Source organism: Ursus arctos, chromosome X, assembly GCF_023065955.2.
Source record: "Ursus arctos isolate Adak ecotype North America chromosome X, UrsArc2.0, whole genome shotgun sequence".
Lineage (NCBI taxonomy): Eukaryota > Metazoa > Chordata > Mammalia > Carnivora > Ursidae > Ursus > Ursus arctos.
In genome coordinates, this window is record NC_079873.1 from 79,073,914 (window position 1) to 79,099,988 (window position 26,075).

The 26,075-nt window shown below is 39.3% G+C and overlaps 3 protein-coding genes and 1 pseudogene across 4 annotated transcripts in view; all 4 read left to right on the forward strand.

Moving 5' to 3' along the window:
- Window positions 1-806: 806 nt before the first annotated feature.
- LOC113244345 (aspartate aminotransferase, mitochondrial-like) lies at window positions 807-2,170 on the forward strand (annotated as a pseudogene).
- Window positions 2,171-20,993: 18,823 nt separating this feature from the next.
- The window catches only part of GPRASP2 (G protein-coupled receptor associated sorting protein 2), a 105,027-nt gene continuing 99,945 nt past the window's right edge, over window positions 20,994-26,075 (forward strand). Inside the window, exon 1 of the mRNA XM_057313288.1 lies at window positions 20,994-21,039. The gene's annotated coding sequence lies outside the window, so the exon portion shown is untranslated. The remainder of the gene's footprint in view (window positions 21,040-26,075) is intronic.
- Window positions 21,009-26,075, forward strand: part of GPRASP1 (G protein-coupled receptor associated sorting protein 1) — a 40,337-nt gene continuing 35,270 nt past the window's right edge. For both annotated transcript variants that reach the window (XM_057313279.1, XM_057313274.1), the window contains exon 1: window positions 21,009-21,039. The gene's annotated coding sequence lies outside the window, so the exon portion shown is untranslated. The remainder of the gene's footprint in view (window positions 21,040-26,075) is intronic.
- On the forward strand, window positions 21,276-25,318 carry ARMCX5 (armadillo repeat containing X-linked 5). The gene is made up of 3 exons (XM_048213800.2): window positions 21,276-21,315; window positions 21,869-21,976; window positions 23,310-25,318. The coding sequence occupies exons 1-3, from the start codon at window positions 21,276-21,278 to the stop codon at window positions 24,983-24,985; spliced, it is 1,824 nt and encodes a 607-aa protein (XP_048069757.2). The 3' UTR covers window positions 24,986-25,318.

The following is a 26,075-nucleotide window of genomic DNA, read 5'->3' on the forward strand; positions in this document are numbered from 1 at the left end:
TATGGTCAATGTATTATAATAGCATTGTATGGTGACAGATGGTAGCTACAATAATGGTGAGCATAGCATAATGTATAAACTTGTCAAATCACTATGTTGCACACCTGAAACTACTGTAACGTTGTGTGTCAACCATACTTCAATAAAAAAATGTAATAACATACTTAGGAATCAAATTTAACAAAAGAAATAGAAAATATATACTCCAAAATCTGTAAAACACTGTTGGAGTAAATTGTAAGAGAAAGAATCCCATGCTCCTGAATCAGAAGACTTAATATTGTTGAGATGGCCAAAGTAATATACAGATTCAGCGCAATCCATATCAAAACCCCAGCTTGTTTCTTTATAGAAATTGGTGAGTTAATCCTAAAATTCATATGAAAATGCAATGGACCCAGAATAGACAAAATGTTCTTGAAGAACAAAGTTGGAAGACTCATAATTCCCTATTTCAAAACTTACTATTAAGCCAAAGTTATCAATACCACATGGTACTGACTTGAAGATATATAGATTAATGTAATAGAATTAAAGTACACAGACACATACACACACACACACACACACAAACCCTCACCTTTATGAACAATTTATTTTCAACCATAGTGCCAAAAATATTCTGAATTAAGAATAGTCTTTTCAACAACTGGTTAAGGAACAACTGGACATCCACTCACAAAAGAATTAATTTGTACCCCTATCTCACACCATTTACAAACACAAATTACCATAAAAATCTTTAAAAAGGTGTCTGTGCCTGCTGCTCCATCCTGCAGCTACCGTCTGCCTTCTCACCACCCACCATGGCCCTCCTGCTCTCCAGCTGCATCCTGTCTTGGGTCGCCATTGCTTTCCACCCAAGCCTTGCTGCCATGACTCCTACCAGAGCCAGCTCCTGATAGATCCATGTGGAGATGGGGCCCCCAGAGCCCATCCTGGAAGTCACAGAAGCCTTTAAGAGAGACACCAACAGCAAAAATAAATAAATAAATAAATAAATAAATAAATAAATAAATAAATAAATAAATAAAAAATTAAAAATAAAAAAAAAGAATCTGGGATTTTGTGCCCCCAGGATGATAATGGAAAGGCTTATGTGCTCCCTAGTGTTCAGAATGTGAAGGCCCAGATTGCTGCAAAAAGTTTGGACAAAGAATATCTGCCCATTGTGGGACTTGCTGAATTTTGTAAGGCATCAGCAGAACTAGCCCTGGGTGAGAATAACGAAGTGTTGAAAAGTAGCCAGTATGTCACTATGCAGACCATTTCTGGAACCAGGACCTTGAGGATTGGAGACAGTTTATTGCGAAGATTTTTTAAGTTTGGCCGAGATGTCTTTCTGCCCAAACCATCCTAGGGAAATCGTACACACATCTTCAGGGACTTTGGCATATAGCTACATGGTTATCGATACTAAGACCCCAAGACATGCAGCTGGGACTTCAGAGGCACTATAGAGGACATTTCAAAAATGCTACAGCAAAATGTTCTTTTGCATGTCTGTGCCCACAATCCCACAGGAATGTGCTTTCGCCCTGAGCAATGGAAGGAAGTAGCAACAGTGGTGAAGAAAAACAATCTTTTTGCATTCTTTGGTATGGCTTACCAACGCTTTGTCAGTGGTGATGGCAACAAGGATGCCTGGGCTATGTGCCACTTCATCTTCACTGAACAGGTCATTAATATTTGTTTCTACCAATCCGATGCCAAGAACATGGGCTTATACAGTGAGCACGTGGGAAGCTTCACTGTGGTCTGCAAAAATACTGATGAAGCCAAAAGGGTGGAGTCACAGTTGAAGATCTTGATCTGTCCCATGTATTCCAACCCTCCAATCAGTGGGGCCTGCATTGCCTTGACCATCCTGACCAGCCCTGACCTGTGAAAACAATGGCTGCAGGAAGTAAAAGGCATGGCCCACCACATCATTAGCATGTGGACTCAGCTGGTCTCCAACCTCCAGAAGGAGGGCTTCCCCCACTACTGACAGCACATCACTGACCAGATTGGCATGTTTTGTTTCACAGGACTAAAGCCTGAACAGGTGGAGAGGCTGACCAAGGAGTTCTCCATCTACATGACAAAGGATGGCTACATCTCTGTGGCAGGGGTCACCTTGGACAATGTAGGCTATCTTACCCATGCCATTCACCAGGTCTCCAAGTAATTTCCCTGGTGAAAGGGAACACAGACAACCTTCCTGTCTACAACATCTGCTGTTGTGAGATTCACATGGAGGGGAAGGAGGGTGGATGGTGGTGAGCAGGTCATTTCTTTCAACCACAGTACTTAACACTCAACCATTGAATGTGTTTCTCAGAAAATAACATGTAGTGAAATAGGGCAGAGGCATCTGTGGCTGATGTCTGAAACTTTGTCTCTCAAAACCAAACTCCTGCTCATCTTTAACTCCAGCTGTTCAAAAAAAGTTTACGTGTACAAGAAAGACATAACTACTGAAAAAAAACCTGTCAATCATGCCACTGCAATCAATATTTCAGAATTAACTGAAGCACCTTATGGTGCTGGGGGCACCTCTGCAGATCCAGCATGAGAATAGCACCTGCAAGAGGCTTTGTGGGAAGACCTAGTTCTAACATTAGCAGTCAGCTTCATGTTTGTCCACCTGTTGAGCAAGCTTATCAAATAGACCTTGTTTCAGAATCATGTTTCATGAAAACCAGCAAGTCTGCTGCCACTGCAGTGAGGAAAATAAAAGATGCTGTTTCCTGTCTTATTTAAGAAAAAAAGCTCTTCTTTTTAATACTTTCAGGCATTTTAATGTTCTTCTCTACTCCTTTATCATTGCTGTTCTTTTCTTTAGGCACAGAGGATATATAACTAGTCTAGATTTTCATCCTATTCTACTGCTTGATTGACCATCAACCCCATCCTATAGGATTTACTTACTTGAATAATGAAGAATATAATTTACTGTTCATCCAATATCCTCACCTTCCTTGTCAAAGAATATCAGAGAGTAGGTAACTAAACTTAATTTCAGCATCCTCTTCAATGATCATTTAATTGTCTCCTGTCAGGATGTTGCTTCTGGCCATTTGGACTTCTTACTTCATTCAGTGATGTTGTGTAGTCTCTCATCTCACATCATGAGCTGGTGATGCAGGGCAGAACCAGGAAAGAGGGTATCTGGGCTTTGGTTTAACCTTTGTGTGCTGGCAACCGGGCTCATACTTCACAGTTTGGAAAGATAACCACCATCTGCTCTGATCATGTAGACTTACTTACTGCAGCCTGGTTTCTCTGTTAAAGCTACTGCAGACCAAAAAAAAAAAAAAATTTAAAAGAGGGGTGCCTGGCTGGCTCAGTCAGTAGACCATGAAACTCTTGATCTCACGGTCATGAGTTCAAGCCCCATATTGGGCATAGAGCTTACTAAAAAAAACTTAAAATATAGGGGTAAACTCTTTGTGACCTTGAATTAGGCAACAGTTTCTGAAACATAATGCAAAAGCACAAAAGAAAAAAGAAAAAAATAGATCAATTGGACTTCATCAAAATATAAAATTTTTGCATCAAAGGAGACTAACAGCGTAGAAAGACAACCCACAGAATCAGAGAAAATATTTGCAAATCATATCTGATAAGGGATGGGTATCCTGAGTAAAGAAAGAACTCTTAGAATTTATTGTTTTCAACTAACATCTTTATTCCTGGGGATGGAAGCATTTTCTTTTTTATGTAAATTCAATTAAGTAACATATAGTGTATTTTTAGTTTCAGAGGTACAGTTCAGTGGTTCATCAGTTGTATATGACACCAATTGCTCATTACATCACTATGTCACGCCCCCACCCTCCTCCCATCCAGCAACCCTCAGTTTTTTTTTCCTAGCTTTCAGTGTCTCTTATAGTTTGTCTCCTCTCTGATTACTTCTTGTTCTATTTTTCCCTCCCTTCCTCTATGCTCCTCTGTTTTGTTTCTTAAATTCCACATGAGTGAAATCATGTGATAATTGTCTTCCTCTGATTGACTTATTTCACTTAGCATACTACCCTCTAGTTTCAGTCACATCATTTAAATGGCAAGATTTCAATTTTTTGATGGCTGAGTAATATACATATATACTACTTCTTTATCCATTCATCTGTGGTTGGATATCTGGGTTCTTTCTGTAGTTTGGCTATTGTGGACATTGCTGCTATAAACATTGAGGTGCAGGTGCCCCTTCTGATCAATACATTTGTATCTTTGGGGTATATACCTAGTAGTGCAATTTGTGGGTCATAGGGTAGCCCTATTTTCAACTCCCTCAGGAGCCTCCATACTCTTTTCCAGAGTGGCTGTACCAGCTTGCATTCCCACCAGCAATGTAAGAGGGTTCCCCTTTCTCTGCATCCTCGCCAACATTTGTTGTTTTCTGAGTTGTTAATTTCAGCCATTCTGACTGGTGTGAGGTGGTATCTCATTGTGGGTTTTTTTTTTAAGATTTTATTCATTTATTTGAGAGAGAGAGAGCGAGCAAGAGAGAGTACAAGCAGGGGGAGTGACAGAGGGAGAGGGAGAAGCAGGCTCCCTGCTGAGCAGGGAGCCTGATGCGGGACTTGATCCAAGGACCCTGGGATCATGACCTGAGCCGAAGGCAGATGTTTAACCAACTGAGGCACCCAGCCACCCCTCTCATTGTGGTTTTGATTTGTATTTCCCTGATGCCAAGTGATGTTGAGCATTTTTTCCTGTGTCTATAGCCATTTGTGTATCTTCTTTGGAGAAATGTCTGTTCATGTCTTCTGCCCATTTCTTGACTGGATTATTTATTCTTTGGCTGTTGAATTTGATAAGTTCTTTATAGATTTTGGATACTAACCCTTTTTTAAGATTTTATTTATTTATTTGACACACAGAGAGAGAGAGACAGCGAGAGAGGGGACACAAGCAGGGGGAGGGGGAGTGGGAGAGGGAGAAGCAGGCTTCCTGCTGAGCAGAGAGCCCAATGTGGGGCTTGATCCCAGGACCCTGGGACCATGACCTGAGCCGAAGGCAGACACTTAATGGCTGAGCCACCCAGGCACCCCAACTGAGCCACCCAGGCGCCCCTGGATACTAACCCTTTATCAGATATGTCATTTGCAAATATCTTCTCCCATTCCATAGGTTGCTTTTTAGTTTTGTTCTTTCCTTTGCTGTGCAGAAGTTTTTTTTATCTTGATGAAGTCCCAATAGTTCATTTTTGCTTTTGCCCCCCTTGCCTCCCGAAAGCTGTCTAGTAAAAAGCTGCTATGACAGAAGTCAAAGTGGTTGCTGCCTGTTTTCTCCTCTAGGAATTCAATGGTTCCCTGTCTCACATTTAGGTCTTTCATTCATTTTGAATTCATTTTTGTGTATGCTTTAAGAAAGAGGTCCAGTTTCATTCTTCTGCATATAGCTGTCCAGTTTTCCCAGCACCATTTGCTGAAAAGACTCTTTTTTCCGCTGAATATTCTTTTCTGCTTTGTGGGAGGTTAGTTGACCATACAGTTGTGGGTCCATTTCTGGGTTTTCTGTTCTGTTCCATTGATCTATGTGTTTGTTTTTGTGCTAGTACCATACTGTCTTGATGACTACAGCATTGTTTTATAGCTTGAAATCCAGAATTGTGATGCCTCCAGCACTGCTTCTTTTTCAAGAAAAAGCTCTTTGGGGCCTTTTGTGGTTCTGTACAAATTTTAGGATAGTTTGTTTTAGCTCTGTGAAAAATGCTGGTGGTATTTTGATAGGGATTACATTAAATGTGTAGATTACTTTGGGTAGTATAGACATTTTAATAATATTTGTTCTTGCAGTCCATGAGCATGGAATGTTTTTCCATTTTTTGTGTGTGTCCTCTTCAATTTCCTTCATCATTGTTCTGTAGGTTTTGGAGTACAGATCTTCTACCTCTTTGGTTCAGTTTATTCTTAGCTTATGATTTTTGGTGCAATGTAAATGGGATCAATTCCTTGATTTCTCTTTCTGCTGCTTCATTATTGGTGCATAGAAATGCAACAGATTTCTGTATGTTGATTTTATATCCTGCAACTTTGCTGAATTCACATATCAGTTGCAGTAATTTTTTTGGTTCAGTCTTTCAGGTTTTCTACATAGGGTATCATTTGTCTGCAAATAGTGAAAGCTTCCCAATTTGGATGCCTTTTATTTCTTTTTGTTGTCGGATTGCTGAGGCTAGGACTTCCAGTACTACGTTAAATAACAACAGTGAGAGTGGACATCCCTGTCATGTTCCTGACCTTAGGGGAAAAGCTCTCAGTTTTTCCCCATTGAGGATGATATTTGTTGTGGGTCTTTCATATATGGCCTTTATGATGTTGAAGTTTGTGCCCTCTATTCCTACTTCATCGAGGTTTTTCCCAAGAATGGATGCTCTATTTTGTCAAATGTTTTTTTCTGCACCTATTGAGAGGATCATACGGTTCTAAACCTTTTTAAAAAAATTAATGTGGTGTATAACGTTAATTGATTTGCAAATATTGAACCACCCCTGCAGCCCAGGAATAAATACCACTTAATTGTGGTGAATAATCTGTTTAATGTACTGTTAGATCCAATTTGCTAGTATCTTGTTGGGAAGTTTTGCATTCATGTTCATCACAGAAATTGGCCTGTAATTCTCTTTTTTAGTGGGGTCTTTGGTTTTGGAATCAATGTAATGCTGGCCTTATAGAATGAGTTTGGAAATTTTCCTTCCATTTCTATTTTTTGGAATAGTTTGAGAAGTATAGGCATTAACTCTTCTTTAAATGTCTGGTAGAATTCGCCTGTGAAGCCATTTGGCCCTGGACTTTTGTTTATTGGGAGAGTTTCGATTACTGATTCCTGCTGGTTATGGGTCTGTTAATTTTCTATTTCTTCCTGCTTCAGTTTTGGTAGTTTTTATGTTTCTAGGAATTTATCTATTTCTTCTAGATTGCCCAGTTTTTTGGCATATAATTTTTCATAATAATCTCTTACAATTGTTTGTATTTCTGTGGTCTTGAATGTGATCTCTCCTCTTTCATTCGTGATTTTACTTATTTGGGTCTTTTCTCTTTTCTTTTGATAAGTCTGTGACCCAGTATGTGATCTATTCTGGAAGTATATTGCAATACAGGCCTACCTCAAGAAGCAAGAAAAATCTCAAATACACAACCTAAGCTTACACTTAAAAGGAGCTAGAAAAGGAATAGCAAATAAAGCCTAAAGTCAGCAGAAGGGGAATAATAAAGATTAGAGCAGAAATAAATGACATAGAAACTAAACTAAACACACATACACACACACACACACACACACACACACACACACACTAGAACAGATCAACAAAACTAAGAGCTGGTACTATGAAAGAATTAATAAAATTGTAATTGTTCTTGTTTCAGTTTTGGTAGTTTGTGTGTTTCTAGGAAATATATGTTAAGTCATCTGGTCCAGGGTGTCATTCAAAGACATTTCCTTATTGATTTTGTGCTTAGATGATCTCTCCATTGCTGTAAGTAGGGTGTTAAAGTTTCCTACTAATACTGTATTATTATCAATGATTTTCTTTGTGTTTGTTATTAATTGATTTATATATTTGGCTACTACCAAGTTGGGGGCATAAAGATTTACAATTGTTAGATCTTGTTGGATAGACCCCTTAATTATGATATTGTGCCCTTCATCTCTTGTTACAGTCTTTGGTTTAAAATCTAGTTTGTCTGATATCAGTATGGCTACTCTGGCATTCTTTTGACGTCCATTAGCATGATAGGTGTTTCTCCATTCCCTCACTTTCAATCTGGAGGTGTCTTTAAGTCTCAAATGAGTCTCTTGCAAGCAGCATATTGATGTGTCTTTTTTTTTTTTATCCATTCTAATACCCTATGTCTTCTGGTTGGAGCATTTAGTCCATTTACATTCAGAATAATTATTGATAAGAATTTAGTGCCATTGTATTACGTAAAGTTGCTGGTTCTGGAGATTATCTCTGTTCCTTTCTAGGCTATGTTGCTTTTGGTCTCTCTTTCCCACTCAAAGAGTCTCCTTTAATACTTCTTGCAGGGCTGGTTTAGTGGTTACAAATTTCCTTGATTTTCTGTTTGTTTGGGAAGCTCTTTATTTCTCCTTCTATTCTGAATGACAGCCTTGATGGATAAGTATTCTTGGCTGCATATTTTCCCCTTCAGCACTTTGAATATATCATGCCACTATTTCTGTCCTGCCAGGTTTCTGTGGATAAATCTGTTGTGAACCTGGTTTGTCCTCCCTTGTAGTTTAGGGATTTCCTTTCCCTTGCTGCTTTTGGGATTCTTTCTTTATCTCTGTATTTTAAAAATTTTACTACCATATGTAATGGGGTTGGCCAACTGTGTTGAATTTGATGGGAATTCTCTGTGCCTCCTGGATTTGGATGTCTGTTTTCTTCCTCAGAATAGGGAATTTTTTCAGCTATAATTTGCTCAAAAAATAAACACTCTGCTCCTTTTCCGCTTTCTTCTTCTGAGACTCCTGTGATATTAATGTTATTATGCTTTATGGAGTGGCCAAGTTCCCTAAGTCTACATTCGTGATCCAATACTTTTATTTCCCTCTTCTTTTCAACTTCATTATTTTCCATAATTTTATCTTCCATATCACTGATTCATTCCTCTGCTTCTTCCATCCTTCTTGTCGTTACATCCAGTTGGATTTGGATCTCAGTTATAGCATTTTTTACTTCAGCCTGACTAGTTTTTAGTTCTTTTGTCTCTGTAGTAAGGGATTCTCTAGTGTCTTCTATGCTTTTCTCAAGTCCAGCTTGTATCCTTAAGATTGTTGTTTCAAATTCTGGTTCAGTCATATTACTTACACCTGTTTTGATTAGACCCTGCCCATGACCTCTTTGTGTTCCTTCTTCTGGTGTGAATTCTTCAGTCTTGGCATTTTGTCTAAGTCACTGTTTTTTGGGATGTGTGTTAGGAAAGTCTGTTATATTTCCTGCTCCTGAGAGTAATGGCTATATTAAGAGTTCCTATACTGTCCAGGGCCTGGCACTTCAGGAAGTGTTTTAGAGTGCTGCTGTGTTTTGGCTGCTCTTTCCCTCAGGTCAGTCTTCTTCAATTTCTCCTTGCCTACAGCAGGGAGTGTTTGGACCTTGGCCAGTGCATGGCATTTTACTAGGTGTGCATTGGTCTGCTTGTTAAAATAAGCCTGATCCTCTTTCCCATAGAGCTGAAACTTTGCAGTGCTTTATGATCAGATTTGGTGCATGCAGGGGATTTATACTTGTCTTCTGGGGGAGGGGCCTGCTGTACTGTTTCTCAGGCTGACTTGGCCTAGTAAAGATGCACCTGTAAGGTACAGTGGGGTGGTGCTTGATATAAATGGCTCTAGCCTCCACTGGGGGCCCTGTGCTGCTCACTGAAGTCTGCCTGAGCTGATGGGGGGGGATAGTGTTTCCTGGCTCTCAGAATTCACACCCACCACTGTTAAGGAAGCCCTCACAGAAGAGCTATCAATCTCCTCTCTTGTGTCCCAGGCTTCCGTCAGTACCCTGCTGTCACCCTGTCTGTGTCTGAGCTGTCTGCCTGCCTGGTGGCACAATACTCTTGTTTCAAAAACTCCAAATACTGGGGACCCTTCATGGCAGGGACTCCTGCTGATCTTCTGGGGGAGGGTCTTACCACACTGCAGCTGGTACTGGTTTGTCTCAGAAAAGCAGCCACACAACCATACAGGAGCTCACATTATGTTAAAGCACAGCCAAAAGCTAGCTTCCAGGTTAGCTGCCTCCAGCAGGTACCTCTGCTGCTATGCTAATTAACAGAGCTGCTCAGTGGTGCCACCCCCCATCTCTTTTGTCCCTTGAGAGGCAGTGCCACCCCTTCCAAATGCACTCCAGAAAGGGGAACTTTTTCTCTGCTGTGACCCAGGAGATCCTTAGAGCATGGTGTATGCTCCCACACCTCTGCCTTCTCCCTCATAGGAACACTGCTAGGCCCACCAGGCACAAACCCAGCAATGGTGTGGATTTCTAAAACTTCAGACATTGAGATCCACTGATTGTAAAAACTTGCAATAATCAGACCTTCTCCTTTTCCCAGTCAATGGTTTTGGGGAAGAGTTTTTCTTGTTCAATCCCTTGAATGCTGTTTTTTCTCTCTCTCTCTCCTCTTGCCATGATCGGGGCTCCATACCCTCCACAGCACCTTCAATTCTTTTCTCCCTCAAATCAACTCTCCACAGCTCCTACCTTCCACGATGTGGCCATTTTTCTCCCTCTAGATTTGGAGTTTGTTCTTTTTGCCCTCAGGTCGATTTCTTGTGTGTTTAGAATAATTTGATATTTATCAGGCTGCATTAGAGGGACAAGACAAGCATAGGGTCCTCCTACTAGTCTGCTATCTTCTCTCTCTCTCTCTCTCTTTTTTTTTCTTTTTGATGTGTCTGGCTACAGGTTTATCAATTTTGTTGATCTTTTCAAAGAACTAGCTCCTGGTATCATTAATCTGGGGTTTTTTTGTTTGTTTTGTTTTGTTTTGTTTTACATTTCTATATTACTTATTTCTGCTCTAATCCTTATTGTTTTCTTCCTTTAGATTCTTTAGGTGTAAGGTCAGGTTTTTTATTTGAAAGTTTTCTTGCTTCTTCATGTAGGCCTATATTGCTATAAACTTCCTTCTTAGAACCACTTTTGTTGCATCCCAAAGATTTTGGACCACTGTGTTTTCAATTTCATTTGTTTCCATGTACTTTTTTACTTATTTTATTTCCTGGTTGACCCATGCTGGTGGGTGTTTGTTTAGTAACATGTTATTTAACCTCTATGTGTTTGTGCTCTTTCCAGATTTTTTATGGTTTATTTTTAGTTTCATATTGTTGCTGTCAGAAAAGATGCATGGTATGACTTTGATTTTCTTGAATTTGTTGAGAATTGTTTTGTGGCTTAATATGTGATCTCTTCTAAAGCATTTGACAAACTGCAACATCCTTTCTTGATTAAAACTCTTCACAGTGTAGTGATAGAAGGACCATACCTCAATATCATAAAAGCCATCTACGAAAAGTCCACAGTGAATATCATTCTCAATGAGGAAAAACCAAGAGCTTCCCCCCTAAGGTCAGGAACATGACAGGGAATGTCTACTCTCACCACTGTTGTTCAACATAATACTAGAAGTCCTAGCCTCAGCAATCAGACAACAGAAAGAAATAAAAGTCACTGAAATTAGCAAAGAAGTAGTCAAACTCTCACTCTTCACAGATGATATGATACTCTATGTGGAAAACCCAAAAGACTCCACCCCCAAATTGCTAGAACTCATACAAGAAGTCAGCAAAGTGGCAGGATATAAAATCAATGCACAGAAATAAGTTGCATTTCTACACACTATCAATGAAACAGAAGAAAGAGAAATTAAGGAATTGATCCCATTTACAGTTGCACCAAAAACCATAAGGTACCTAGGAATAATCCTAACCAAAGAGGCAAAGGATCTGTATTCAGAAAACTATAGAACACTCACAAAAGAAATTGAGGAAGACACAAAGAAATGGAAAAACCTTTCAGGCTCATGAATTGGAAGAACAAGTATTGCTAAAATGTCTACGCTTTTCAGAGCAATCTATACATTCAATGCAATCCCTATCAAAACACCATCAACCTTTTTTCACAGAGCTGGTACAAACAATCTTAAAAGTTGTATGGAACGAGAGAAGACTCCGAATAGCCAAAGGAATGTTGAAAAAGAAAACCAAAGCTGGTGGCCTCACAATTCCGGACTTCAAGCTCTATTATTAAGCTGTAATCCTCAAGACAGTATGGTACTGGCAAAAAACAGACACATAGATCAATGGAACAGAATAGAGAACCCAGAAGTGGACCCTTAACTCTATGGTCAACTAATCTTCGACAAAGCAGGAAAGAATATCTCATGGAAAAAGGACAGTCTTTTCAACAAATGGCGTTGGGAAAATTGGACAGCCACATGCAGAAGAATGGAACTGGACCATTTCCTTACTCCATACCCAAAAATAGACTCAAAATGGATGAAGGACCTAAATGCAAGACAGGAATCCATCAAAATCCTAGAGGAGAGCACAGGCAGCAACCTCAGTGACCACAGCTGCAGCAACTTCTTGCTAGATACATCTCCAAAGGCAAGGGAAACAAAGGCAAAAATGAACTATTGCAACTTCATCAAGATAAAAAGGTTTTGAACAGCAAAGGAAACAGTCAATAAAACCAAAAGACAACTGAAAGAATGGGAGAAGATACTTGCAAATGTCTCATCAGTTAAAGGGCTAGTATCCAAAATTTATAAAGAACTTCTCAAACTCAACACCCAGAGAACAAATAATCCAATCAAGAAATGGGCAGAAGACATGAACAGACATTTCTCCAAAGAAGACACACAAATGGCCAACAGACACACAAAAATATGCTCAACATCACTTGGCATAAGGGAAATACAAATCAAAACCACAATGAGATACCACCTCACACCAGTCAGAATGGCTAAAATTAACAACTCAGGAAACAACAGATGTTGGCGAGGATGCAGAGGAAGGGGAACCCTCTTACACTGCTGGTGGGAATGAAAAATGGTGCAGTCACTCTGGAAAACAGTGTGGAGGCTCACCAGGGAGTTGAAAATAGAGCTACCCTATGACCCACCAACTGCACTTCTAGTTATATACACCAAGGATACAAATGTACTTATCCGAAGGGACACTTGCACCCCAATGTTTATAGTAGCAGTGTCCACAGTACCCAAACTATGGAAAGAGCCCAGATGTCGATTGACAGATGAATGGATAAGGAAGGTATATATATATATATATATATATATATATATATATATATATATACACATATATATATATATTCACACACCATGGAATACTACTCAGCCATCAAAAAATGAAATCTTGCCTTTTGCAATAACATGGATGGAACTAGAGGGTATTATGCTAAACAAAATAAGTCAATCAGAGAAAGACAACTTTCACGTGATCTCAGTCATATGTAGAATTTAAGAAACCAATCAGAGCATCATAGGGGAAGAGAGGGAAAAATAAAATAAGATGAAATCAGAGAGGGAGAGAAAGCATAAGAGATTCTTAATCATAGGAAACAAACTGAGGGTTGCTGGAGGGGAGGGGGGTGGAAGGATGGGGTAACTCTTGATTTGGGCTCAGGTCATGATCTCAGGGTCATAGGATCAAGCCCTGAGTTGGGCTCCATGCTTAGCCAGGAGTCTGCTGGAGATTCTCTCTCTCCCTCTGCCCCTCCCCACCTAAAATAAATAAATAAATCTTTTTAAAAAGGGACAATTGTGAAACTGAATTTAAAGAGGGAACTATTAGGCTGCATCAACAGACATAGCATAAAAATTAAAACACAAGAATTTTGGAAGTTAATTGTGAGAAAAGGAATGTCCCGTGCAAACACTAACTAAAGGGTAACTAACGTAGCTATAATAATATTAAAAATGTAGACATAAAGGGAAAAACATTATAGAAATAGGGAAGTTTTATAATGTTAAAGGTCAATCCACCATGATATTATACTCCTACATTTGTGTATTCCAAATAACATAGTACCAAAATATACAAAGGATAAATTGTAGAAATCAAAAGACTAATTAAAAAAACACAGAGTGGGAGACATTAACATAAGTCTTTTGGTAAGTTTTAGAACAAACAGAAAAATCCAGTTGAGATATAGAAAATTTGAACAAAATGACTAACAAACTTAACCTCATTGACATAGAATACTAAAATAAAGAAAGAATATGCATTCTTTATTATATACATTTGTATTCAATGTTATAAACATTTTTTTCAAGTGAATATGGAACATGGAATATTTTTCATGAGAACAAATTTCTCAATACATTTTTACATTTTAAGCAACTTAAATCAAAAGTATTGTTAAAAAAAAAAAAAACAGTCCCGAAGTGGAGTCATTCACGCTAAGAACCAAGTCACCAAGTCGAGTTTTACCTTCATTACACTTTTGACCTCTCGCAGAAGTGTAATCTTAGACCAGTCAGGAGCTACCTAATCAGCACTAGTGAGATAATCTGCCTGGTAGACCCCAGCAACCCCCTAAAGGAAAGTCATCTTAATAAGTCATCTCTATAAGTCTTTCATTTTGTATACTTCCTTGGAACTTCTTTCTATCTGCTAAATGGGATGCTGACTGATTCATGAATCAATGAATAAAGTCAATGAGATCTTCAAAACTTAGTTGAATTTTGTTTTTTAACAGTATATTCCTCAATAACAGTGAAATTATGCTAAAAATTTAAATACATATATAATATATATAATATAGAAAATTCCCAAATAATTTTGATACTAGGTAATACTACTTCAACTTTAAAATAAGCCTAACAAATTCAATACCCTCCAGCCAAAGAACACAGGAATACACTTGTAGTTAAGTAAGTTGGATTTATTACTCATTTTTTGAGAGACAATGTACATCATGCGGAACCATGGGACATCTCAGTTAGAGGGTGTTAAAATAGATATAGTGTAGTATTTGAGGTTGTGTTAAACAACTTTATGGAAAATTTAAAGCAGTGATTGCTCTGGATCAGATGCTGTCAAAAAACAAGGGTAATTCTATTACTGGGAATCTTAATAAATCTTATCCAAGAGGCAAGATTAGACTGAGGCTAAAGCTATAATAGGAAAAAAAGGAACAATCTCATCTTTGCCAGGATAGGGGACTGTTCGGTAGTTTGTGGCTAGGGCAATATTCATGTTCTCTTCTCGGACATGATTATATAGTGGTCTTATTTTGATCCACCATGGGCAACAAATGGCCTTGTCTGCTATTGATGTTCTATGGAGCTGTTTAACAGGAGAACACCAAGGCCTATATGTAAAGACTAGGTTAAGTGTTAGCAACACCTATATCAAGCTAAAGTATTGGCAAGCTCCCAGATGTCAGGAGCTGCTTTTCTCTTTTGTAGGGAACTGCAATGAAACTATAGATCAATTTGAGAAGAAGTGATATACTTACAATATTGAGTTTTTCAGTCCATGAACAAAGGAATATCCCTCCATTTATATAGCTCTTCTTTAATTTTTCTTAGTATATTTTTCTTTTGTATTTTTATAGAAGTCTTGTTCATATTTTATTAAAAGTGCTCCTGGATATTTTATTTTATTATAAATGGTTTTATTTAAACTGTTCATTAAATTTTCATTGAAATGTTTGTTGCTATATATGGAAATAAAATTGATTTTTAAAAATCTACCTTGTACCAGCAAATGTTCTATTTTAACTTCTCAGAAAATCAACTTTATTTAGTTTTAAATATACATGTGTATATGTATTTATTCATGTAACCACCATCAAAATAAAGATATAGAATATTTCCATTATCTAAAAAAGTTTCTTCATGCCTCTTTGTATTCATACTTCCCACATTCTACATTCAGAAAAGCACCAATCTGTTTTCTGTCACTATAGGTGAGTTTTTGCTTTTTCCAGAATTTTACATAAATGTAATCATACCATATGTAGTACTTTGTGTCTGGCTTTTTTTGTTCAATATAATATTTTTAGACATTCTGACTCCATGTTGTTGCATGTATTCATTGTTTATTCCTTTTGTTGCTACATAATCCATTAAATGTATATACCCCATTTTTTTTGTTCACATGTTGATGGACATCTGGGTAGTGTCTAGTTTTGATGTCTAAATAAAGCCAATATAAACTTTCATGTACAGGTTTTTGTATGAACATAAACTTTTTTCTTTTGAGTAGATATCTGGGAGTGGTATTGATATATATTATGGTAAGCGTATTTTTAATTTTATAATAAACTACACAACCATTGTCCAAAATTGTTGTACCATTTTATATTTCCAACAAAAATGTATGTGATTTCCAATTGCATCACACCTTTGCCAACACCTGATATTGTCAGCTTTTTTAAATTTAGTGATTATAGGGATTTCATACAAGTTTCTCATTTTAGTTTTAGTTTGCATTTCCAAGATGATAAATAATGTTGAACATCTGCTTATGTGCTCATTGGCCATTTGTATATCTCCATTTGTGACAAACCCACTCAAGTTGTTTGCACATTTGGTATTCTTATATTTTATTTTGGGTTTTATATTGGATTGGATTTTTATTGGATTTTTAAATATTTTACATTTGACTTTATATTGGGCTGTCTGTCTCATATTATTAATTTGTTACTTTTTTTTAATATATTCTGCATACGAGTCCTTTGTCAGATATCTCTGGCAAGCCTTTTTATTATCTGAATATTGTCTTTCTGAGAGCAAAACATTTTAAGATGTCTAATTTTTTTTCTCCTATGGTTCATGGCTTTTTGTCCTAAGAAATCTTTTCTACCTTAGGGTTCCAAAGAATTTCTCCGATGTTGTCTTGTAGATGCTTTATAGTTTGAACTCTTATTTTGAGGTCTGCAATAAATTTCAAGTAAATTTTGTGTAAAAGTTATCGTAAGGATCTAGGTTCATTCCCGCCCCCCAAATAGATATCCAGTGGTATCAGCCTCGTTCGTTAGAAGGACTGTCAATTCCTTTGATCACTCAAATAATCTGAGTACCTTTTTCAAAAATGAATTGACACTTATATGTGTCTATTTCTAGACCTGCTTCATTAATCTGTATTTATGTCCTTACATCAATGCCTTATTTGTAACTTAAAATCAGTGGTGTAACTCCTCCAACATTGTTTTTCTTTTCCAATACTGTAATTGCTATTCCAGGTCCTTTTAATTTTTTAATAAATTTGATAATCTGGTTCTCTATTTCTACCAAAAAGATGTCTAATAAGGAACCTGGATCCAAAAAATATAAAGAATTCTTACAATTCAACAACAAAAAGACAAAAAATCCAATTAAAAAATAAACAAAGCACTTGAATAGGGAATTCTTCAAGGATGATATATAAATGGCCAATAAGTATATGAAAAGATGCTCAACATCATAAATAATTAGGGAAATGCAAATTAAAAACTACAGGGAGTTACCACTCCATACCCATTAGAATGGCTATATTAAAACAACACAAAACAAAACAAAACAAAAACCCCCAGAATATAACAAGTATTGGAGAAGATGTGGAGAAACCCTTGTGTATTGCTAGTGGGAATGCAAAAATGGGGCAGCCACTATGGAAAATAGTATGGCAGTTCCTCAAAAAATTAACCATAGATTTACCATATGATCCAGCAATTCTATTTCTATGTATATGCCCAAAAGAACTGAAAGCATGGACCCAAACATACTTATACACCAATGTTCACTGAAGCATTATTCACAATAGCGAAAAGGTGGAAGCAACCCAAATGCCCACTGACAGATGAATGGATAAGCAAAATGTGGTATATACATGCAGCGGAATATTATTTAGCCATTAAAAAAGGAGTGAAGCATTGGTCATGCTACAACATGAATGAATCTTGAAAACATGCTAAATGAAGTAAGTCACAAAGGACCACATATTGTATGATTCCATTTATATGAAACACCTAGAATAATCCATAGATCTAGAAAGTAGATTAGTCTTTGCCAGGGACTAGGAAAAGGCAGAAATGTGGCATGACTGTTTAATAGATGTGGTAGATATGGGTCTGCTTTTAGGATGATGAAAATGTTCTAGAACTAGATAGTGGTGATGGTTGTACAAAATTTGATTGTACTAAATGCCACTAAATTGTATACTTTAAAATGGTTAAAAAGGTGAAGTTTATGTTACGTGACATTTTCCACAATAAAAAAGAGCTAAAACATGAATTAACCTTGAAAACATTTTGTTAAATGAAAAAAAAGTCATTTATATAAAATATCCAGAATAGGTAAACCACAGCAACAGAAAGCAGATTAGTGGTTGCCAGAAGCTGGGTGGAGGAGGAATGGTAGTAAGTGATTAATAGTATGAGGTTTCTGAATAATTTCTGAAACTAGGTAATGATGATGGTTGTACAACATGGATGTACTTAATGCCACTCAATTGTATACTTTAAAATGCTTACACTGGGGTACCTGGGTGGCTCAGTCGGTTAAGCATCTGCCTTCGGCTCAGGTAATGATTCCAGGGTCCTGGGATCAAGTCCCCCCTCATCAGGATCCCTGCTCAGTGGGGAGCCTGATTATCCCTCTCCCTCTCCCCTCCCCCCCACTGGTGCTCTTTCTCTTGTTCTGCTGTCTCTCAAATAAATAAATAAAAATCTTTTAAAAAATAAATAAAATGCTTAAAACAGTAAATATTATGCTGTCTGTATTTTACCACAATTTTTAAAAATCTACAGTAGGATCTTTTAAAAAATAATACTGAATTTTTCATAGATATGATATACTCACTGTAGAAATGTGGGAAACACAGAAGTATATAAAACTGTGGGGGAAAACCTCATATAATCCAAATCATAAATGCAATCACTACTGCTGATTTTTGCTTTTCTTTGCACATACTATTTCCTCATATAATTTATATTCTGGATAAAATTGTTTTTAGAGAATATATTTTTTCACTTGGCATCGTTTCATAAGAATTTTCCCTATGTCATTAAAATTTTCCTAAACATAATTTTAAGAAAGTAAGTTGCAAAATACTATAAATAAACAAGTAGAAAAATCTTTGAAGCAAGAAATGGTGGAGGCAGAAGCTTTTGGGGAAAGAGGGGTCTTAAGATAGTGTGTTTTTAAAACGGGAGAAATAACAGCATGTTTTATGCTATTGGAAAGATAACTGATTACAATGAAATAAGTATAATGAAATCTTTTCTTGGAAGATTGTGTGTGTGTGTGTGTGTAAATATATATACACACACTGGCATTGATAAAAGTCTAGGATGATATATACCAAAATGTTAGGAGTATTTATCAGTGTTAGGAAATGCAGTATCTTTTTTTTTTAATTTTCCATATAATTACTAGGTTTTCTACTGTGAACATATATAACTTAAGTAATAAAACATGAGTTAAAGGATGTGGAAAATAGATGTTCCTAGAAATTGCAATAGAAAAAAATGCAATAGAAAAGAAGCTGAACCATTTTTGGAATAAGGAACATTTCTTTTTTTAAAAGATTTATTTAATTATTTCTGAGAGAGAGGGAAAGAGTGGGGAAAGGGGCAGAGGGAGAGAATCTTCAAGCAGACTCCCCAATGAGACTCCCCACCAAATGTTATTACAGTATGAGATATTAATATACCCCAGGTTTCTTTCTAAAATATAATTTAGTAGACTCTTGCTTCCTTCCTCCACTGAAAAATTACATATAAAGCATCTCTTGTGTGGCAGACTCGAGGCTAAGCCCTGGGGTTACAGACATCAAAGACAAAGACACACTTAATAGACAGGTATTGATCTACAACCATCAGAAGATACCATGGAATACTCATGACTCAATGGCCCTCACCTCCTTCAACTATTAACTGACAATTTTGTCTTCCATGTGTGACACTGAGGATACAGTGGGGAACCAAGACTGAGAAAGGGGCCCTTCCTTCATGGAACTTACAGTCTAATTCAAATTCCCTCCTGACACTGCTTGGAATGGAAATTCAGGAATTTCATATATTCAGGGAGAAAGAGCATATGCATTCATTAGGCAGGTGAGAGAAAAGGAGTCAGGGGAGCAGCTAGGATCTGCCTTGAGAAGTACATTGGTAGTATCCCTTTTCCTTAGAGAGGAGTGTGGAAGAGAAGCCAGAACCGCCCCTAACTAGCTCCTGACACCAGGCTGTGAGGTGACAGAGAGGATTGCATGACCTGGTCTGGATCCTTACAAGAACAGGCCCTTTTTCTTGCCACATTAATCTGTGGGGACCTGGAAATGGTACAGTGTGCTACCATTTCAAGTGAGAAAAAAAGCAGTGCGGCAGAAAGAATGACTTGGCACAGGCCAGTGGTTTGTTTCTTCGGGTTAGAGGGCAAGGTCTGCTTTCCTTTAGAAGAAAGACAGTGGTGAGGCCTCCACAGGAGCCCCTTCCCACCTTCTTCCCTTCCATGGCCCCATGAGCAATGAAAAAACTTGGGAAGGCCACCATAGAACCTCCGCACAAGTGGTTTACAGGTACAAAGTTATTTAACTATAAAGCCTCTTTCATGAGTACAGAGTTGTTTTCCTCATGGTGCACGCTCAGAACCATGCATATTTAGGTGAAGGAAATATTGTGGACATCAGGAGGGGAGGCAGGGCTTGAGAATGGCATACGTACACACAGGGGTAGTTTGGTATAAATATGCTTCTCTTATCCATCACTGTTTTCCCTATATCTTTATCTTTATCCCACCTTAACTTCCACTATTTCAGGGCAGGAAACATGGTAGGGAATAAGATGAGGGGCTCTTATCCCCTCCCTCAACCCTCCAAAGGCCTAGGACTTTGGAGAAATGAACTTGTAAATACGACGCTGCGGTATCCTTCCGCATGATCGGGGGGGGGGGGGGGGGGGGGCAGAGCAGAGTCAGCGACGTCACCAACCCATAGCCGCATGTGTTTCATTTCAAGAAAAAAAATGTAGGTTTGGTTGGGGGAGATCCTAAAAGAGGGCAACTAATGCTGAGACCCTTTGATATTGGTTTGCTTTTCCCTGTATCGCGCTGCTTCGTCTTTGTTCAGATGTCGCCCCAACCCTTACCGGGATGAGTAAACGCTGGGGTTCAGCTCACCGACAGAGGGCGGACTGGCGCGGTGCAAAGCTTGGTATCACTCCGCTTGCCTAAGGCCGGATCCCCTTCACTGCGCTCTAGCTCCTCCCGCTGCCGATTTGGGTACCGGGGACGTGGCGAAGCGAGGTCTGCGGAGGAAAAGGTAGCTGTTAATTAGCCGCTAGGTGTGGGTCCCGGAGGAGCTTTGGGGACGGGAGGTAGGGAATACCAAAAAGTAGCAATTGTTTGCCAGTTACGGCCCTTAATCTGATAAAGCAGGTATCGCGTCCTAAATCCCCGGTGCCGGGCCAATCCCCAAACACAGTCGCCGCCATTGTCTCGTGCGCTCGCGTCCATCTGACTGTCCGTCCCTCTTTCTGTAGGGCACGGCACCCCTTCCGGCAAGGAGATAAGAAAACTGCCTCTGATCCAAGCAGAACAGGTCAGTGAGAAGTCGGGCATCGCTTGGGAATGTGGATATGGGTGTCAGAGAGGAATGTGGGATACGTGATCTGGTCGTGGGGCGCGGGCGGTGAGAGGGAGAGGTGGACAGGGGTAATTTGAGTGGCACGCAACTATAAATTTAAAATGATCTTGCTAGCTTGATTTCCAGACACTACTCACCTCCGACCGTGTTTGGGGATGTAAAGGAGTATAGTAGCGGCTCCTAGCGGGGAAATGGCGGTTTATGTAATAGGAGGAGGGGCGGCTGCTTTTGGTGAGAACAGTTGTCAGGGGAGCCCTGGGAGGGAGAGTGTAAAAAGAAGTTGTGTTTGATAATCAAGGCCCTGAATTCGAAAATGGTCTCGTCCTGGTTACTAGTCTGACCATTAATAACCAAGTCTCTCCCACTGTGTTTTCGTTTGGTCCTTGAGTGTGTATCATGCGTTTATATGTTTAGGTCTGTTCCTAAGTTTTCGGTACAGCATGTTTCTGTAAAGATTTGTAAAAGGCCGTGGACCCCAAAGGGAGGGGATGAGAAAAGGAAACTTGGCCCGATTTCTGCGGAGTGGGCAGTGCTTGGAATTGGTGCATGGCTAAGACTAGAACAGGCAGGAGTCTGGGGGAAACTCCAGATCTCCTTTCTGCATGCTTTCCAAACAGTCCTCCCTTACTCCTGTTGTGTTGCAGAAAATGATAGGTTTTAGGGAGAGGAAGGAAACATAAAAGCTTAGATGAAATTTGGAGATAATACTTTTCATTGATTTCTAGCCAACTTCCATGGCTTGTCTGAGCATTCCATCTCTACTACCACCACCGTTGTCTTGCAGGGATGTTTGAGTTGTCTGTGCAGGAGGATTATCAGGCTTTTGGAATGGAGCAGAGGAACTTGGAGGGAGAGGGAGGAAAAAAGGGCTGCAGAAAATTTTGGCAAACAGGTACCTGTTTCCAGAAAGGATTGGTGTCCCAGGTGCTGATCTCTACCAAGGACTCAGTCTCCATTGTCTCCTGTGTCTTGATTTATTTCTTTATCTCTGCATTTGTGAATCTCTGGGTATAGACCCATCCCCAGGTCTGTGGAACTCAGTTGTTATAAAAGTTTGCAAATGGTAACCAAACTTGAACCTAGGAAATAATGAAGAAGAGAAACATGCCCTGTGTCTGTTAGGATTGGTGTGACGGTAGATGGACAGGAGAGGATTGAGACTTGGGAATTCTATTCTCTTTTGTTTTGCCAGTTTACTAAGCCGTCTTTGGTCCTCTGCTGATTTAGTTTGGGAGTCTTTGAAAGCTTTGGGAGTATAGAAGAGTAACACTTGTTTTTCTGATTTCCCACTTGGTTTTCTTATTCTTATGCTTCACCCAGGCCTATTTTAAATAGAGAAACGTAAGGGCAGTCACTGAACAGTAAAATGGTGGGCAGCAGGGAGAAGGAGGATCAGTCCTGAATTAGGGCAATGGTGGTATGGGACAGAAGGAGGGAAACACTATTCAGACTACAAATACAGGGACCAGGGACCAAGGTCTTTCTACCAAGAGGTCAGTTTGCATATCCTATTTGTTTATTTGTCCATAGATCTGCCTGTAGTTCTGCTGTAGGGCTTGTCAACATTGGAAGCAAGGAAAGGAGGAGAAAATTACTCCAGATGAATGAAATTTGGTATGAGTATGGAGACTTCCCTAGTAGACGTGTAAGATGAAGTAGTAGTCCAACAGGGATAAAGAGCCAGTCTAGGGATTCCTTAGTCTCTCTCACTTCCATTAAACTTTCCCAGTCTCCATATTCCTGTCTTGTGTCTGGAAAGAAGATTAGTAGCACCTGCAGTTTTGTTGAGAGTGTGAAATGAGGAGAGAGTGAGTTTGATAATTACCTGCCTCTCCCACTTAGCACTGAATGTCCATACTCTCTTGTCTCTCTGTGCTAATCAACATAAGAAATAAATTGAAAGAGACTCAAAGTCCCATTTCCTTCCTCCACCCCTAGGTCCAACTTCAGTGGCAGATCTGGTGGCCTTGGAGTGGCTGAAGACCACAACCCTCCACAGGGCTGCGTTCAGGCACACAGCCATTCTTCCCTTACCTGAGTGAGCTTCCTCTGCACGTTGTTTGTATCATTGGCAGAGCCTGTAGTTGGAAAGGGGGCCGAGTGACGAATGGACTTTGTATGAAAACACCAACCTGGGACAGACCTTCAGTCAAGGTTGAGATGGGGTTGGGGTGTATAACTTGGCCTTGGCTTTAACTTGGATCATGACTGGCTCTGAGGCTAAGGCAGGGGCAGAGCAGAGCCTGGGGCTGCCCTAAAAGCTGGAATCAGTGGCCCTGCCAACACTAGAGCCAAAGCTAAGATCCAGGCCAAGGCAGTGGCTGAGGCAGAACTGAAAACAGGACCAGTGACCCAGGCCAATGCTGGGGTTGGAGCAGTGGCCAGGACACAGACAGTAACCTACACTGAGGCCGTGGCTATGACAAGGGATGTGGGCAAGATGGAAGCTATGACTAAGAATAGAGTCATGACTGAGACTAAGGCAGAATCCATGGCAGAACCTGGTATAGTGCCCGAGGCCAAGTCAAAGGTGATACCTGTGGCCAGGGTCAGTGCAGTGACCAAGTACGAAGTCAAGGCTGGTCCTGGAAGTGAAGCCAATATCAGGTACTTTGCCAAGGCCAATATTGAGTCCAGGCCCCAGAGAAAGAGAGAGGACGGCATCAAAGTCAGGGCTGGGGCTGGGGACAGAGCTGGTATTATAATCGAATCCAGTGATGAGGATGAAGAAAATGTCTGCTCCTGGTTCTGGACCGGAGAAGAGCCTAGTGTAGGATCCTGGTTCTGGCCAGAAGAGGAGACTCCTTCTCAAGTTTATAAGCCTCCACCTAAGATCCAGGAAAAGCCCAAGCCCATACCCAAACCAGAACTCACTATAAAACAAAAAGCAGCAGCATGGTCAAGGGCCAGGTATAGTGTCCTCGTCCCAATAGAGGGAGGAGAGCGATCTTTGCCTCCAGGGAACTGGACTCTGGTTGAGACCTTGATTGAAACTCCTCTGGGCATTCGGCCTCTGACCAAGATCCCACCCTATGATGGGCCTTACTTCCAAACCTTAGCTGAGATCAAAAACCAGGTTAGGTATAGGGAAAAGTATGGGCCCAATCCAAGAGCCTGCCGCTGTAAATCACGTAACTTCAGTTTAGAGCCTAAAGAGTTTGATAAACTCGTTGCCCTACTTAAGTTAACTAAGGATCCTTTTATTCATGAAATAGCTACTATGATAATGGGCATCAGTCCTGCTTATCCATTTACCCAAGATATAATTCATGATGTAGGTATTACTGTTATGATTGAAAACTTGGTCAATAATCCCAATGTTACAGAACACCCTAGAGCTTTAAATATGGTAGATGATAACTCTGAGTCTTCTGAAGAACCACAACCAGCAGAGTCATACATACATCAAGTTTGTAAGGACATAATCTCTTGTCCATTGAACTCCCCTGTGCAACTGGCTGGACTAAAATTATTAGTGAACCTGAGTGTGAAATTTGAGGATCACCGTATAATTGCTAATTACATTCCAGATTTTCTTACCTTGTTAAACAAGGGAAGTGTCAAAACCAAATTTTATGTTTTAAAAGTGTTTTTGCGCTTGTCTAAAAATCAAGCCAATACAAGAGAACTGATTAGTGCCAAAGTACTATCATCATTGGTTGCGCCCTTTAACAAGAATGAGTCAAAGGCCAATATTCTTAATATCATTGAAATATTTGAGAATATAAATTTCCAATTCAAAAAGAAGGCGAAGCTGTTTACTAAGGAAGAGTTCACTAAATCTGAGCTTATTTCCATATTCCAGGAAGCAAAAGAGTTTGGTCAGAAACTCCAAGACTTAGCAGATCACAGTGATCCTGAGGTGAGAGATAAAGTTATACGATTAATACTCAAACTCTGAACAGCTGTATGTTCTCACAAAACCGTGAACAATCTTTTTGGTGGTGTAATATGAAGCCATGCATATTATAATTGTAAGTTCAATATTTATGTTATTTGTATTGATTGAAGGAGGCAACTTTATGGATACCAAATGATCATGAGAACTTGAATGTTTGTTGCTTTTTATTGTGCTATATAAATGGAAATATTTTTAATATTTCTGCAACACTACCTGATAATGAACCTATTCATTCTGAGTAAGCTATATTTCTGTGCTTTATATTGACATAAGTGTATTTGTTTGAGACTTTATTTACATGTTAATAAAGTTGCATGCTAAAACTGGTGAAAACATTGTCCTAGTTCTTCAGCTGAAGTCTAGTCAGAAGGATAAAGCACAATTACCACAAAGGTGATAAAGAACATTGTCTGTGTGTGTAGGAGGGTACAAACAAAACAAGTTCACATTGATAGATCCTTTGGTTTCAACATGTTCAAGGAATGGACTCACTCTACACGAGAAGACAGGACTGTGCTACTAGATGACATCTGGGCAGATCTGGGGAAAGGGGTGAGGACACAGACCTAGGAGAAAGAGAACACAGATTCTTTCATTCCAGTCTGAGTCGCAGAACTTGGGTTCACCCTTTAACATAGGATTTCTCATTAGGATATCTTGAAGGTTTTTAACTCCCAGAAGGATTCCTGGTTCTCACCCCCATTCAGCAAATCCATGGAAGTATGGTTCTGAAAGGACTTAGCCCCATGGTGCCCTCAAACTCTAGGTACCCCCATCAAGGTACCAGGTTTACTGCTTCATTCCCTGTAGTCCTGGGCCTCTGAGGAAGGTCTTCCTGGAGACCAACTACAGAAGCTGCTTCATGGATAGTCTCATTTGTCCTGCCTTGGTGACTGTTTACTCTCATCCTTGCTTTTGTTTGCTGGCCAATGCTTTGGGCTTGGTAATTTGCACCTATCCTTGGTGGTAGCACCTTGTTTGTGCTGATCCCTTTTGGTCAGAGTTCAGCGAGCTGAACTCAGATAGCTACAGGATTCCAAAGTCCTTTAGGGGTGTGTAGTTAGAAAGAAATTAATTCCCCTAACTCCAT